Source organism: Stegodyphus dumicola, chromosome 5 (assembly GCF_044657685.1).
Source record: "Stegodyphus dumicola isolate Sdum_Otavi_A_Nest chromosome 5, ASM4465768v1".
NCBI lineage: Eukaryota > Metazoa > Arthropoda > Arachnida > Araneae > Eresidae > Stegodyphus > Stegodyphus dumicola.
The window spans coordinates 190,010,456-190,025,611 of NC_140772.1; the positions used below are offsets into that span (position 1 = coordinate 190,010,456).

General features: G+C 28.3%; 1 protein-coding gene across 5 annotated transcripts in view; it reads left to right on the top strand.

Moving 5' to 3' along the window:
- LOC118199399 (ATP-dependent translocase ABCB1-like) overlaps window positions 1-15,156 on the top strand; it is a 196,362-nt gene that overhangs the window by 146,140 nt on the left and 35,066 nt on the right. For all 5 annotated transcript variants that reach the window (XM_035371252.2, XM_035371253.2, XM_035371256.2 and 2 more), the window contains 9 exons: window positions 1,101-1,225; window positions 1,939-2,128; window positions 3,008-3,121; window positions 7,983-8,093; window positions 8,231-8,356; window positions 8,446-8,649; window positions 13,257-13,427; window positions 14,384-14,545; window positions 14,663-14,845. In XM_035371252.2, the coding sequence (XP_035227143.1) occupies window positions 1,101-1,225; window positions 1,939-2,128; window positions 3,008-3,121; window positions 7,983-8,093; window positions 8,231-8,356; window positions 8,446-8,649; window positions 13,257-13,427; window positions 14,384-14,545; window positions 14,663-14,845 (1,386 nt within the window). The remainder of the gene's footprint in view (window positions 1-1,100; window positions 1,226-1,938; window positions 2,129-3,007; window positions 3,122-7,982; window positions 8,094-8,230; window positions 8,357-8,445; window positions 8,650-13,256; window positions 13,428-14,383; window positions 14,546-14,662; window positions 14,846-15,156) is intronic.

Genomic DNA, 15,156 nt, shown 5'->3' on the forward strand with positions numbered 1-15,156 from the left:
AGCTAAATAAGGCTAGTAAAATGCTTGATAGTTGGAAAAGCAGCCAGAATTCAGTGAAGTTCTGAAAACCCTCTTTTTGTATGAATATGCTTTGTACTGCAGATAATTCTTCTTTCATGTGGTAATCAGTATGCTAATTATCTTTTAAATATATTGTACAGATGAGCTAAAGGGAAGAATAATTAAAACAGTAATATATTTTACAACAGTTACATACATCAAATTCTGTAAAAGTATTAGGTTAATGTAAAAAACTGCAGTTTTCATAACAAGAGAAATCAACTGCAGCAATAATTTGCTTTTACGTAAACATATTTAAGAAACTAATAAGAAATCCTAATTTAAGCAAAGCATGAAAACATTTAATCATTTAATGATACACTGAAATAAATAGGCTAAAGTAATTTTCATAAAGCTTTGAAATTATTTGCATTGGTTAGCATATTATAATATAGATAAATATACAACAAACTGTAAATCATACATTGCTTATTTAGATATGCATAACATTAAAAAATAACTAGAAAAATCAATATAAATTGATGGTTGTGAATATAAATAGGTAACTCCATTTGACAATGTAATGCCATTTTGGCAATTTTCTCTAATTTTAAAATGTGAAAAAAAATTTTTTTTTTCTTTAGAAAGTTACCTTTTTAATGAAAAACTTAATTTTTTGGGGATTATCTCCTAATTTTAACTAATATTGTTCTTTTTTAATTCATAGAATCAGCTGTAATAAACTAGTCTTATGTTTTCATGTTTGTCTGCAATTCAAAGTTTGCAAGACCTACTTTGTTAATATGAAATGTGAAAAAGTGCAAAGTCATATAAATGCATATAAATAGAGATAGCAAAATATGCAGAATTTCTGATTTTTGATGTTGTATTGACGGTATACTTGTGTATATTTAATTCTAGTTTTTAAAATGTTATGTAACAAAAGTTTAAAAGATTAAAGCTAAGAAAAATGGAAACTGTTATGGGTGAATATTATATATTTACTGTAAATGGACAGGCATTAATTAAATTTATAGTTTTTATTTGTAATAATTTATAGTTGTAGCTTTTAATAATGTTATTGGAAATTTTTCTTCAAGATTCAAGCAGCTGTCTCTGGTGATGAACTTCAAGCATATGGGGCTGCTGGAGCAGTTGCTGAGGAAGTTTTATCATCAATTCGCACTGTCGCTGCTTTTGGTGGAGAAAAGAAAGAAATTGAAAGGTTAGACTTTTTTCAAACTTTTAAAGGAAAAAAAATCAGAATTTTTCTTTTCATATACACTATCATTGCTATTTTAAATGTTAACAACATAAATGTAAATGAACATTTATGAATACGTATTCAATTTTCATTTCAAATTTAAATACTGATAAAAAATAAATAGGCTAAAAATAACAGTAAAAAATGTAAAATATAAAGTAAACTGATCTATATTAAACTATCAGTACTTTGGTATTATCATAACCACCTTGGTAGAAATCTCCAAACTGTGGCAACCATGCATATGACAATTCTTCAGATAACCATATTGATAATTGTAAGTTTGAATAAGCTATGTCACCACTTTGTACATGCTGTTTTGGTTGTATTAGAAGTTCTAAAGGCAAATTACCATATTTTTGGTCTTTAGCTGATTTTTCAAGGTATATCAGAAATTATTTAACTAATTAAGAACAGAAGATATATATTCAGAACAGCAAGTTTCTAAAGAAGCAAAATTTTCCCGTTTTTTGAATTTGTAATCTGTTATTTCTAACATGAGCAGAAAGAAAATTTATGAGCTTAGGGAGATTATTTACAATGGGATGAATCTTACAAAAACTACTGAAATAATTTTTAATGTTTATCACAGAATGAATAATTTTTATACGAACATAATTGCTATTTTTCTTGTTAGCTTAAAGCTTATACATGTAATCAATTTTTATTTACAGGTATAACAACTGCCTAATTCCTGCCAGCAAAAAGGGTATCAAGCGAGGGCTCCTCACAAGTATTGGTGCTGGTCTTATTTGGTTCTGTATTTATGCTGGTTATGCATTAGCTTTTTGGTATGGTGTAAAACTTATTGTTGATGGAAAAGATCAAGAAGTTCCAGAGTACAAACCAAGCACTCTAGTTATTGTAAATATTTCATTTTCTATTTAAAACTAATATCCCTTTTATAGGTTACAGGCAAAAACATTGCACATTAAACAACACAAAGAGAAAACATCTTTGTACAGAACATTGTGGGAGAAAAGAAAGCAAGTAGGAAACACTGCAGCTCTAAATCATCATGGTTTAAAACATCATCATAGAAAATAAAGCATTTTCAAAGCTTCATTGTTTTAAAACATCATCATAAAAATTATTGTGGTAAGAAATAAAGTATCTGCAAATCATTAGATAATAACATAAACAGATGTGTGTTTTCAGACTAAATTTTAAATGCAAGCTACTTCATATTTTTGAATTAACTAATATATTTGTACAGAAAAAGCAAGAAGGACATTTGAAGCATTAAAAAATAAAAATTGGGTAAAAATTCTTAAGTTTTGTATTGATAAAGCTTTGTATAGCTGTTAATAGAATTTTTAACTTATGTAGTTAATTATTAAAGGTCTTTAGTTAATTTATTTCTTTTATAAAGTTGATTAGTAGTGAAAAACCTACATTTATAACCTTTGAAGTTTGAAAATATATGTGTATGATTTTAGTGTAATGCAATGATTTGTAGTTGCTTGATTTTTTTACCATAATATGACATTGTTTTAAAACCAAGGTGTTTATTTAACCATTTTGTTTTTAATGGTGATGTTTTAGAATGTCTACCTTGTATACTTTTCTCCTACAATGTTATGATATTGCTTTTCCTTTACGTTGTTTTCTGTGCTATGTTTCGACATATACTCCTTCGTAAAGATTAATCTAATGTCTGCTGTTTAAAGTATATTTTTTATCTTATTTCTCTGTATTTATTGTAAAATGCCTAGTTTATTGTTCTTGATTTTACTCTTTTAGGTTTTTTTCAATGTCATGCTTGGAGCCATGGGTGTTGGACAAACTGCTCCATATTTTGAAGCATTTGCCCTTGCTCGAGGAGCAGCTAGTAAAGTTTTTTCAATTATTGAAAGAGTGAGTTGCAAAATTTCCTTTTTGAATACTATTACTTTAATTATTGGTTAGACTGTAAAGATTTAATTTAAGAGACTACCCTTGTACATGCTAAATTTCATAACATCTATATTTTTCGAGGGAAAAAAGTGTTTGGTGAGAAGAATTTGTATAAAACGGTACTTCTTTTTTCATTCGTGGTCCATTTTTATAATAGAAATGTCTTCATAATCCTTGATACTGAATATAAAAAAAAGATGCTAAAAATTAATATTTTCATGTAAATGATTTATTTCTGTTATAAATAATGCATATATGAAAACAAGTAGTTGCAGAATTTGTTTCAAGTATACAAAAATTAGTGAACAAAATCAGATTTTAAGGAGATTGGTGTGCTTGTTTTTTGCTGCATGACAAAGTAAACCTTGGTACAATATTTGACACTGCTGGATGTAAAGCATCTTCATTGTTTTTTCAGAGTTGAAAATGATTTTGGTTTAATAAGTAGAAAAAAAAATTTAATATAAGGATGTGGTGCTGAGTGGCAGAACATTTAACGCAGTTTAAAAAAGTATGGGAAATTCACAATCCAATCACATTCTGATCCAAAATGCAGTCATAGATTTTTGCGAAAATTCAAATTTTGAGTTATTCAATAATTCAGCAGATTTCCTTAGCCTTTATGTGGCAAGGGATGAATCTCGTTGATGTCAATCAAAAATGGTTTTTGAATCCAAGATAACTTTTTTAACCAAAATTGGATGTAAAGTATTTGTAAAACTGTTTGTAGAATTTTTAAGTGATCTGTAAAGATTTGTGAAATTAAAGTTTTACAGTTTTCTTTTTAATTATAAAATTTTCAATAGTTGAATAGTCAAAAACTTTAAGAATAAATAATTTTCACCCTAGTGTCCTAAATGTTGATCTTTTTAATAAAACCTCCAATTTTATCATTTGAAGTAAATTTATTTTTATTTTTTCCTCAAAGAAACAAGTTGAGATCATTTAATTTCTCAAAAATATCTGATAAATGACACAACTTTGATAGCTGTAAGTCATTCTGAGAAAGAACAGCAAGGTCAGATTTTTATAAGTTTACAAATTTAATAATTTCATCTTTTAATTAATAATAATCTTCTTAAGTTTCTTCCTCTTTACCTCCATTTTACTTCTGTGTGTAATAATAAATTTTTGTATTTCAAGTCCATGTTTTTAGAGAGATTTGAAAATAACTGACTATTAAGGGCACAACTTTTAATAAGGCTTATGATTTTGACTGCAACCTGAAACTCTTCATTCGATTCCATTGGTCATGTTTTTGCTACAAGAGGTGTTGATGGTACAGGCAGTGTGTAAAAGTTACGTGATCATCATCAACAGCTTTAATGAATGATTTAAAGCCAATATTTTTTCCTGTCATCATTTTTGTACCATCTGTGCATAAACAAATTTTCCATTTCAAAGCTTCTGTTTTACAAAATATTCATCAACTTTAATATGTATGTCTTTTGCTATATGTTCTTCCAAAAGATAACAGAATAAGAGTTCTTCACCTATGTTTTCTTTATAAATATATGACATATACTAATAGCTGTTGTAGTTTTGCAATTTCGGTTATTTCATCCGTATAAATTATAATTTTTTTTTTTTTTTTTTTTTTTTTTTTTTTTGTAATTAGCTTTTCTATATTTTATCACCATCTTTACTTCTGTGAAGTATTTCTACCATTTTAATAGCAGCAAGTAAGACAAGATCTCTCCTGTGGTACATGTTTTTTTTTTTAATTATTTTTAGCAATCAAACATGAAACTTCATATATCCCAAGTAAATATTTTTCCATAACAGCTATAAATTTCTCATAATATTGTTTTTCTTTATTTGAAAAATTAAAAAATTGTTTGAAATATTCTTTCATTTTACTGATCATTATTTTTTGAATAATGCTTGGATTCAAGATGCCTTTTTAGTTTTATGGTTTCATAATCTGCACAGCCAAAATGTCAGTACAAGTTAAGCAAAGAGGTTGTTTATTACCATTACATTAGTTGAAAGCAAAGCTAAATTGGAGAAATGTCTCATCATATTTTCTTTTCTTAGAGTCCTGTTTCTGATTACTAGATCATGCTTGAAGAGATTTTGTAGCACTGCTGTTTGTGTCATTGATTTCATAATTGCACTGTACAGAACATGTAATAAATTAAAGGTAAAGAAGGGATTGTGACTAATGCTTCTTTAAACTCATAGCAGAATTAAATTTTCATGACTCCATTCAGAGTTGCAAAGCACAATTTGAGAAACACTGGCATAAAATATGTTTTTAATTAATTTTTTCAATTAAGCTGAAAAGCTCTCAAATGTTAGCCTGTTTTTTATGAAGTTATTTCTAATTATTAAAATTAGCTTTAAAATTATTTTGATATATTTCTGAAAATATTTTTCAGATTTAAAAATTATATTTTAGAAATATGTTATTAATACAGGCTGTTTTATGTTGAATGGGATAAAAAGAAAGCATACCTGTGAATGCGGTAATTACTTTATTTTGAAAAATGAAATTTGCAGTAAAACTATAGGTATCCAAGTTTCTACAGATGTTCTATGTGTGCCTGTCCAGTGGCACGGTAACATCTTTGCAGGATTCCAGTTCCTTCCATGCTTATGATAGAATATCCTTTGTTAATGATTTGAGCACTTCAGTTATACACTACTTCAGTTGCTGTAAGTCCTGGTGAAAATGGAAGCATCAAAACTTTGTCTTTAACTTTGTATCAAAACTTCCATAAAGACTTTGTCCCCATAGGAATAAATCACAAAGGGTTAGATCTGGAAATCTCAGCTGCTAACAAAGTAGTAGTATATCATTTGACTCAGCATGACTAATCCAGTGATGGGGTAGACTGTTCATCAGGTACTCGCATACAATACTATGCCAATGTGGTGGAGTACCGTCTTGCTACAGAATGAAACCGTGAGCTGTTTTCTCCAACTGACGGAACAGGCACTCTGATAGCATACCTTAATAAATGCACCCATTTATCAATTTTTGCATGAAGAAAAAAGAACCAAAAACACAACTGTTGGAAATGGCACAGAAATCATTCAGCGCTGGAGAATCATGCTTATGCCAATAAAGCAGTTACACCGTGTAAATTTTCCGAACCTCAAAACCATAAGTCTTAGTAATTAACTTCACCAGAAACATGAAAGTGGCTTCATCTGTAAACACAAGTCAGTTCATGAAATCATGTACCTGCAGCTTATCTTGCAAATTCGCACAGAAAACTTTATGCAGTGCTTTCTCGGAAGGTTTTTAATGCCTGCACCATCTGAAGGATCATGGCCAGAATAGTAGACATTTCCTTAATACATGCCACACCATTACATAAGACACGTTGAGTTCAAAACTCACACAATGCATTGATTTTATGGGATTTCATAAAAATATTTCAAGAATTTTTTGACAAATTTGGTTTTGGCTGCTGAGCCCACATTCTGAAACTGCTTCACCCACCTTTCAATGTTGTGATGATGCAGTGGTTCATTACCAAATTTCATGTGACAATATCTTTAAATGATGATAAACAATAATATTTTGGCATATTCCAAAACATAGTGTGATTTCTCCTGCATGGATGGCACCATTTTGATTAACAGTGTCTCTAGCAGTGATTTCATAACCAGATGATTATTTGCTTTTGCCACGTGAAATTTGTATATTTGTAATTTCAGAATTAATTTGTTTTGGCTTAACAAATCAGTTATAGAATTTGTACTATGCTATTCTTTTTGTCCTATTCAATATGAAACACCCTGTATAATAAATTTGGTTTATGTTTTATAAAGTGGAAAAAGCTAAATAAGAACATTTATTGCGGCTTTTTTTTAACTGTAATAAATAGTATCATATGACATAACTGCAATTGAAGTTATTTTCATAATTTGTTAAACCTGGTTTGCAGATGTATCTTAAAACAGTACATGATATGTTCCAAATGTTCAGTATTAAAAATCCAGAAGGCTGTTTAATCATAAATTGTTTGGCATTAATATTTAAAACTCAAATTGAATATAATTTTTCTAAGCTGAATATAATTAAAAATTTAAAAATAAAATTACACTTAAATATTTCTGAATTTCAAATCTTTACGAAAATAGTTGAAGCTACTTATCTTTTAAACTTGGCAGTTATAGAACAAGATTATGTTATAGAAGAAATATTGATAGGAATAAATAAAAAATACTTCTGAAAATATATCTTATAATAAGCTTGTGTTCAAATTTATGTACTAACATAATTAAGTACTGTTAATTTCCCATAAACTGGGTTGCATCTTAACCGAGCCTTGTGTGTGTGTATATAAATAAAGGAAAGAAAGGAAGAAAATAAAATTTAATTTTTTTAATTAGTGAATGATGGAAAGTTATTATCATAAACTTTCAATATATATATATATATTATATTCAATATATATAGGAAAATAAAAATTTGGGGATAGAAGTTGTGGTAGCCATATATACTTTAGTCATTTAAAATTTAGCCTTTTTCACTTTTGTAAAGTTGCTGTCAAATCAATTTTAATTTTGAGCTCGCCATAGACGTTATTTATAATACTGCCATGGTCATGATTTTCCTTTTGGACTTTTTCTGTGCGTTTGTGCTATTTGTATTGATTTCCTATACTATTTAACTAGAAAACCTAGTTTTATGTTAGTGCTTAATTCTGAAGCTGAAGTATTGTTCATTTTATAATTTAATATTCATATTTGTTATCTGGTAATTCAACTGAAATTCATATTACCAGATTACAGTAAAATTTACATTTTTAGAATAAATAAAAGTGTTGTTGTCACATTGATTACATTTATTTATTCATTCGGTTAGAAACCACCAATAGACAGCAGCTCTGAAAGTGGTAAAGTACTTCAGTATCTTGAAGGAAATATTACTTTAAAAGATGTACATTTTAATTATCCAGCCCGTCCAGATGTTCCTGTGAGTACTTTTCAATTTTATCTATTTTAAAGAAAATGCTTGTAAAATAATCGCACTTCTATATTAAAAAATACTGTTTTCTTATAAGTATATTTCATCTTATCTTTTTTTATTATTATTATTATTTTTTATTTTAGATTTTAAGAGGTTTTTCCTTAAAAATCAAGTCTGGTGAAACTGTTGCATTAGTAGGACCAAGTGGTTGTGGAAAGAGTACTATTGTACAACTTATTCAAAGGTTTTATGATGCAGATAGAGGAAGTGTAAGTATATAGTTTATTGTCAAAATACTTGCTGTTAAAAACTTTTATTTTTTAAAGAACAAATCATTTAACGTTCCTTTTTTATTTAGGTGGAAATTGATGGTGTTGATGTACGGGATTTAAATGTTGGATGGCTTAGAGATAATATAGGCCTTGTTGGTCAAGAGCCAGTTTTGTTTTCAACTACTATTGCCGAAAACATTTGTTATGGAAAGTCAGGAGCTACTCAAGAAGATGTGGAGAAAGCTGCCAAACTTGCTAATGTTCACAGTTTCATTGATGCATTACCTTTGGTAAGAACACAGTAATGTTTTCAGATTAATATAATTAGAATTCTGTGGGATATAAAACTTTCTGAATTTATTCATTATTATTTTCTTATAACATTCTATTTGTTTTTTCTGATTGTGTGCGACTATCTTTACTTTTCTCCCTCCACTATAAATATGCTGTGCCTCCACTTTAAATATGCTATGTCTAATTTTGCTGTAGGGAATGAATAAACAACATTCCTTAAAAAAGGAGGGGGGAGGAATGATGTAATTATGATACCCTAAGCCAGGTTACTGTATTATAACATTGCAAAGACAAATCAAATGCCTCAATAATAGCCAAATGAAATCTCTTGTCCATTAATGATTTTCAAGGAAAACCTGATGAAACTGTTTCCAATATTTTCTTTTTTTTCTGAATCAACAAAAGGCAATTGGCTTTCAACTGTCCCCCCCCCCTCTTTTTTTTTTTTTTTTTTTTTTTTTTTTTTTTTTTTTTTTTTTTTTTTTAGCAATTTGCCAGTCAGCTTAAGTGTTATTCATTACTTTATCCTTAGAAGTTCCCTTGAACAATGTTGTAAATTTCGAATAACTTAAAGCTATGTTCCCCCCCCCCAAAATAAAGAAAAACAACAAGCAAGTAAAATCAATTTTAAAAATTTTTTATTGTATTCTCATCCAAACTGCTGTAATTTTTAAAATTTTCATCTTTAATTCATACATTTTGAAACAGTGTTAAAAAGTGGATCATTTCATAACTAAAAATACTTCTTGGCAAACACATCAGTATGTTAAAAGGGGCTAGTGTTAATGCATAGGTTCCAAATACAGTACAAAGTACGTAATCCGGACTCGTCGGGACTTCGGCGATTCCGGATTAAGGGTTTTTCCGGATTATAGACCATCAATTTAAATCTGGTAAGATGGCATGCAGACATTATACAATTAAAAATATGAAACCGTAATTTATGAAATAAAGAGTAATTATGATCTAAATTTACAAAAAAAAGTTTAATATTTATTTGTTTACTTTATTAAACATTTCTTTCAATGTAAGTTGTTTAAGTTTCTTTGTTTTTGTGCTAAACGTGCATGCGTAACATCAGAGGCGCATTACACACATGCGTAAAGCATACAAAAAAAATGTTTGTGGTTTTGAGGTCCGGATTATAGATCATTCCGGATAATGGGTGTCCAGACTTTGTACTGTACTGTGAATTTACTGTAATCTCTACAGAAATTCTTGGAAAACTACAAGCGATTGGTAGAAACTATGGATTTTACATAGAAAGAGAGGAAGGGAAATAATACACAAAACGTAAACATTTCATCTGATGACTGGCTGAATGCTGATGATATCATGTATCCCATGTTGAGTGCATTGTTAGTTTTGAAGAGTAGCCAATCGTAGATCAGTAAACTCAGACCATTAATCTTTGTTCAGGGAAGGACTTCAGCTCCATTAGTTTAGATTACAGTGAGAGCATAGTACATGTATCTTGTGAATGGTGATTCAGCTGAAAGTTTTTTGGTTGAATTATTCTGCCTTAAATTAAGAAGCTAGAAATTTAAAGATTCATATTTTACAGAATTTCCATCCATTCAAGAATCTGAAATTCCCATGAATCATGCGTATTACAGTGTATGCAGCAAAGACTTCTGAGCTGTGCATGGTGGAAAAGATGACTGTAAATGAGGAACTGTGTGTTCTCAAAGCATAAAGAAATTTTTCTGTAAAATCTAAATGAATAAAAAATTCCTTCAGTGAAAATTACGGATAAGATGCAATAAAAGATGAATGCTGTTTTGTTCAATTTTTAATTGAACATGTTCTGCTGATTTCAGTTTCGGATGATTCAAAATTACTCGTCAATGCAACATTTCTGGATTCTGCTGTGGCAAAAAAATTTAGCTGCAGATTTACCAAAAGGGCTTGAGTTATACAAACACTTGAAAAAAGTACATTTGCTGTTATTGTAAAAGTAGGGAACAATACGTGATTTGCTCTACCGATGCCATTAATGGTAACAATGGGGGGATAATAAACTGTACCCTTTGATTATGACATATTATAGCAAAGGAAAGAAAGTGATAATTCATTGATTTCTATTTTAGAATGCAAGAATAACATCAGAGGGCATTTTTAATTGCATAAATGAATACTTTATAAGCAAAGGTTTAGAATGGAAAAATTATTTATCATTTTCTTCAGACAATACTAGTAATGTGTTGGGAATATTTAAAATGTAGCATCATTTATCAAAATGGCATCAACCAGCTATAATCATCCAAAGTTGTCCATGCCACCTCCAGCACATAAGCTACCAAAGGAAAAAAAAGGCTACTGAAAAAATTAATAAGCTTAGAAATGCTGTTAACAGATATATATATATATATATATATATATTTAAAGAAAGGTTCATAATGTAAGAACAGATTCAAACTTCCCCTACAAATTTTGAGACAAAATGCAAAAATCTCATAAAATTTTGGAAAATCACAGTCAAATGCTTCCTCTTTTATTAAAAGGATTTTGGAACAGGGGAATGCCCTGGTTAATTTTTTTGATGGTCAACCAGATAACAATTAGAATTATAAGGAAAGAGATTGCACAAGATTAAGAAAACATGACAGTCATCTACCACAAAATTGTATTTATTATTTTTGAAGAATACTTTGCTTATAACAGTAAATATTAATTTGCAACAATAAACTTCTTATATACATAAATTGAGAAAAGAACTTGAACTTTTAATGAATTTATTTGTTAGATTCCTAAAACCATCAGTAATTTTTTAAAAGAAAGTGCAAATGTCACTTTGATATCTGTTTCACTTCAACAGTGTAATAAACAGAAAGGAAATAAAAATTGTGTGATTGGTGCAGAAACAAGATTATATTTAAAAATACCAAGTTGAGTGAAAGTGAAATGAAATTATTTTTCAATTCAGTGCTGCTTTTTTTTTTCCAACTGCGTGTTCAGGCATCATGTTTTGTAACATGCATAACAGACACATTTCTTCTGAATGATCCATTCGTAAAACATGCTGAAGTTGCTGACATTAACTTGAGAACTAAAGTTTCATTTTCATCGGTTCATTTCTTGGTAAATACCTTACCATCCATTATTGATGAAAAATATCTTGCTCGGGTATACATTAGGTTTCAAGTAGATAATTTAAAAGCTTCAGATTTGTGTATTGATACAGCATGCGGAGAAATTTTAAAATTGAAAGATGTGAATGGGTGCATTAAGTATAAAGTATTGCCTAATGTAATGCTTCCTGCTTTTGTAATACCTCATTCAAATGCAGCTTCCAAAAGAATTTTTCCTAATATTTAAAAAAAAATGATGCTAGTAATTTTTATGATGATATGTGCATTCTCGTGTATCTAAAATTTAAATTTTTTTTTTTTGTTTGTAAATTTCATTTCCTTGTGAAAATTAGAACCTCTAAATGTCATGATGTATGATTTATGGATTCTCATTTCCTGTATGATTATTTGTTTTAATGATATATTAGTAGATTTATTGATGTTTCTGCTTAAAAAGTAAAATGAAAATTCCTTATTAAATATGCATGTAATTTACATGAAGTATTTTTAATTATTAATTTTAAATATATATATGTTCAATTTATATATGGATTTTAAGTTAGTTAAATTGATGACAGCTAATGATAAATTAAAAGTTAACAAACAGTTAATTAAAAAAATATGCTTTACATGCACATTTTGAAAGTTGTAAAAAGGTTATTGCTTTAGGTTAGAGTTTATGTTAATGCATATAAAAAGGCTTTTTCATAAAATTAAAAATTTAGGCAGATTTTTTTATTAACTTAATGCATTTTAAAATTCTTAAATTACAAATACAAAGCAAATTAATACTACTAAGCTTTTAGAAATCACAGTTTTTGCTCAATTTAGCCTCTCTGGAGTGTGAAAATATTTAAAGTTCAAAGTTTGCAATTTTTTTATAAATATTTTCATTAATTTGGAAAATATTTTTAAATTGCTAGATGCTGCATTGTTTACCATCCATAACAGCAGAATTTAATTTATCTTTGATGCATATTTTTCACATTTCTTAATCAATAATAATAATTATGAAAAGAAGAAAACATAAAAGTATTACTTTTATAGGCAGTATTTTTAATGATGATTTAAATTTTTTTTTAATCCAGAAATCTTGCAATCAGTTTATATGTGCACTTCTCACTTTTTTTTTATTAATACTCTGAAATAGTATATTGCTGGTGGGGGGAAAAAACAGCTTTAATGGGAACATTAATGTCATAATTTATATTTTGCTGTAAAACAGAAAAAATAATTTTCTGTCAATGCAAATCAATTTATCTGTATGGAACTTTAGATTAAACTTAAACATTTTAATGTATTCTAGAGAGTGTTTTTATTATTATTATTATTATTATTATTATTATTATTATTTTATTTTATTGTAAGATTTCTAGGTGGATAATAAAATTATCGAAAAAAAATAGAACCTAATTTAAATTCCAAATATGTTACTATCTGTTGCTATAACTCCTTACACTTAGATTCCAATTAACCATCTATGAACCTAGTCTAATATAGTTTAAAAAAGTTGTATTTATTCCTTTCTATAGAAATATAATACTCTTGTTGGTGAACGTGGAACTCAGTTAAGTGGTGGCCAAAAGCAAAGAATTGCTATTGCAAGAGCTTTAATAAAAAATCCGAAGATTCTACTTTTAGATGAAGCAACATCAGCTTTAGACACTGAAAGTGAAGCGATAGTACAATCAGCTCTTGATCAGGTCTGTTCTCATTTGTATCATAATAGTTACATTATGCTGTCTTAGTTAATAATTGTTGTTGTTTATAAAATTTGAATGGAAATATAATTAGATTAATTTTTAAATAAACTTTAATTTATATAACCTCAGAGATGTTGATAAAGTTCTGCTTCCATTAAATTATGTGAAAAGGTGCAGTACATGTACAATCATGTATGCCCATCTCTTCCTTGATGTATTTATTATTTTTATATTATATAATCATAATACTGATAATGCATGATCATTACTTAAAAGAAAGACTGATTTGGTTTCCATTTTTTAAGAGCAAAGAGAAACATGCCAAAGTGAAACATAAAATAGCCAAAACAATAGCCATCTGTTTCACACAATATAATCAGTCCAATATGGGCAACAAAACTGCAATAGATTGAAACAAATACCTGTGGGAAGGTATTCATAGCATTCTAACTTCTGATAAATTTGAAGGGCTTAACAAAGTAGTAAAAATTAATGAAAATTGAAAATTTCTTTACAAAGCACAAAAATTAAGCAGGTTAAAGGCTTTTTTTTTTTTTTTTTGGAATGAAAAGGCATATTTTTCCTTTAGAATTCTGCAAGAACAATTGGTGCAGCTTTGGCGGAATCTTTGCCAATCTTTGTGATTCAATGGTAGCCATATTTTACCATTGATGGGATTACCATTTTTCTTCTTAGTTAATTTTATTTTGAAAAAATTTGACTCATTTAAATACTTTTCCTGTCAATTTGCTATATTTTATTACAGATATTTTTTCATAAAGTTACTGTAACAAAATATTTGCTGACTTAAAGAGTTTGATATTGCATCAGATTGAAAAAAATCAGCCAGTGGTAAAGTAGAACAGAAAAATACTTCAAAAAATTGAGAAATGATAATTCCATTGTACCTGCTTCAACTAAGTCTACATAATAAGTTTATATTTTATCTTATCTAGGCAAGGCAAGGTCGAACAACTATCATAGTTGCCCATCGATTGTCTACTATTCGAACTGCTGACAAAATCATTGCATTATCAAATGGGGTAATTGCTGAAGTGGGGACTCATGATGAACTTATGGAAAAGAAAGGGGTTTATTATGAACTAGTCATGACTCAGGTAGTTAAAATAGCTCTATTAGCATAATCATCCTTGTTATTTATTATTTGATTTACTGCTTTGTAGTTATTTATTTCAAATAAGATTGTTAATGCGCTATTTTTTATCTGTATCCAGACTAAAAGTGCTGAAGAAGAGGAGGATGAAGAGGAAGATGATATTTTAGATGAAGATTTACCAATGCTTGAACGTCAAATGAGTATTCTCAGCTCTGCGTCTTACAATTCAGAGGATACTCTTCCACGAAATGCTAGACGTACATTTTCAGCTGCCAGTCATCGAAGTAAAAAAGCTGCTATGGTAAATTTCAGTTTTCAACAGTGAATTTTTTATAGATATTTGCACTTAATGAGCAGAAAAACAAAATGCTTGCATTTTATGTCATTCTTGGTAATTTAAAATATACATAAATTTATATATTTTATAAAAATATTTTTTAATTCTAAAAATTTATTCCCAATGTGTAATTTTGTAATTAGTGTTATCTTGCAAGAAAATATAAATTAATTTTAATCCTAAGTCTGATATCTAATAAATAAAAATGGAGATATTTTTTGTTCATTTATTTACTTCATTTAAAAGTTGTAATGTTTATCTTAAGTTATCCAACA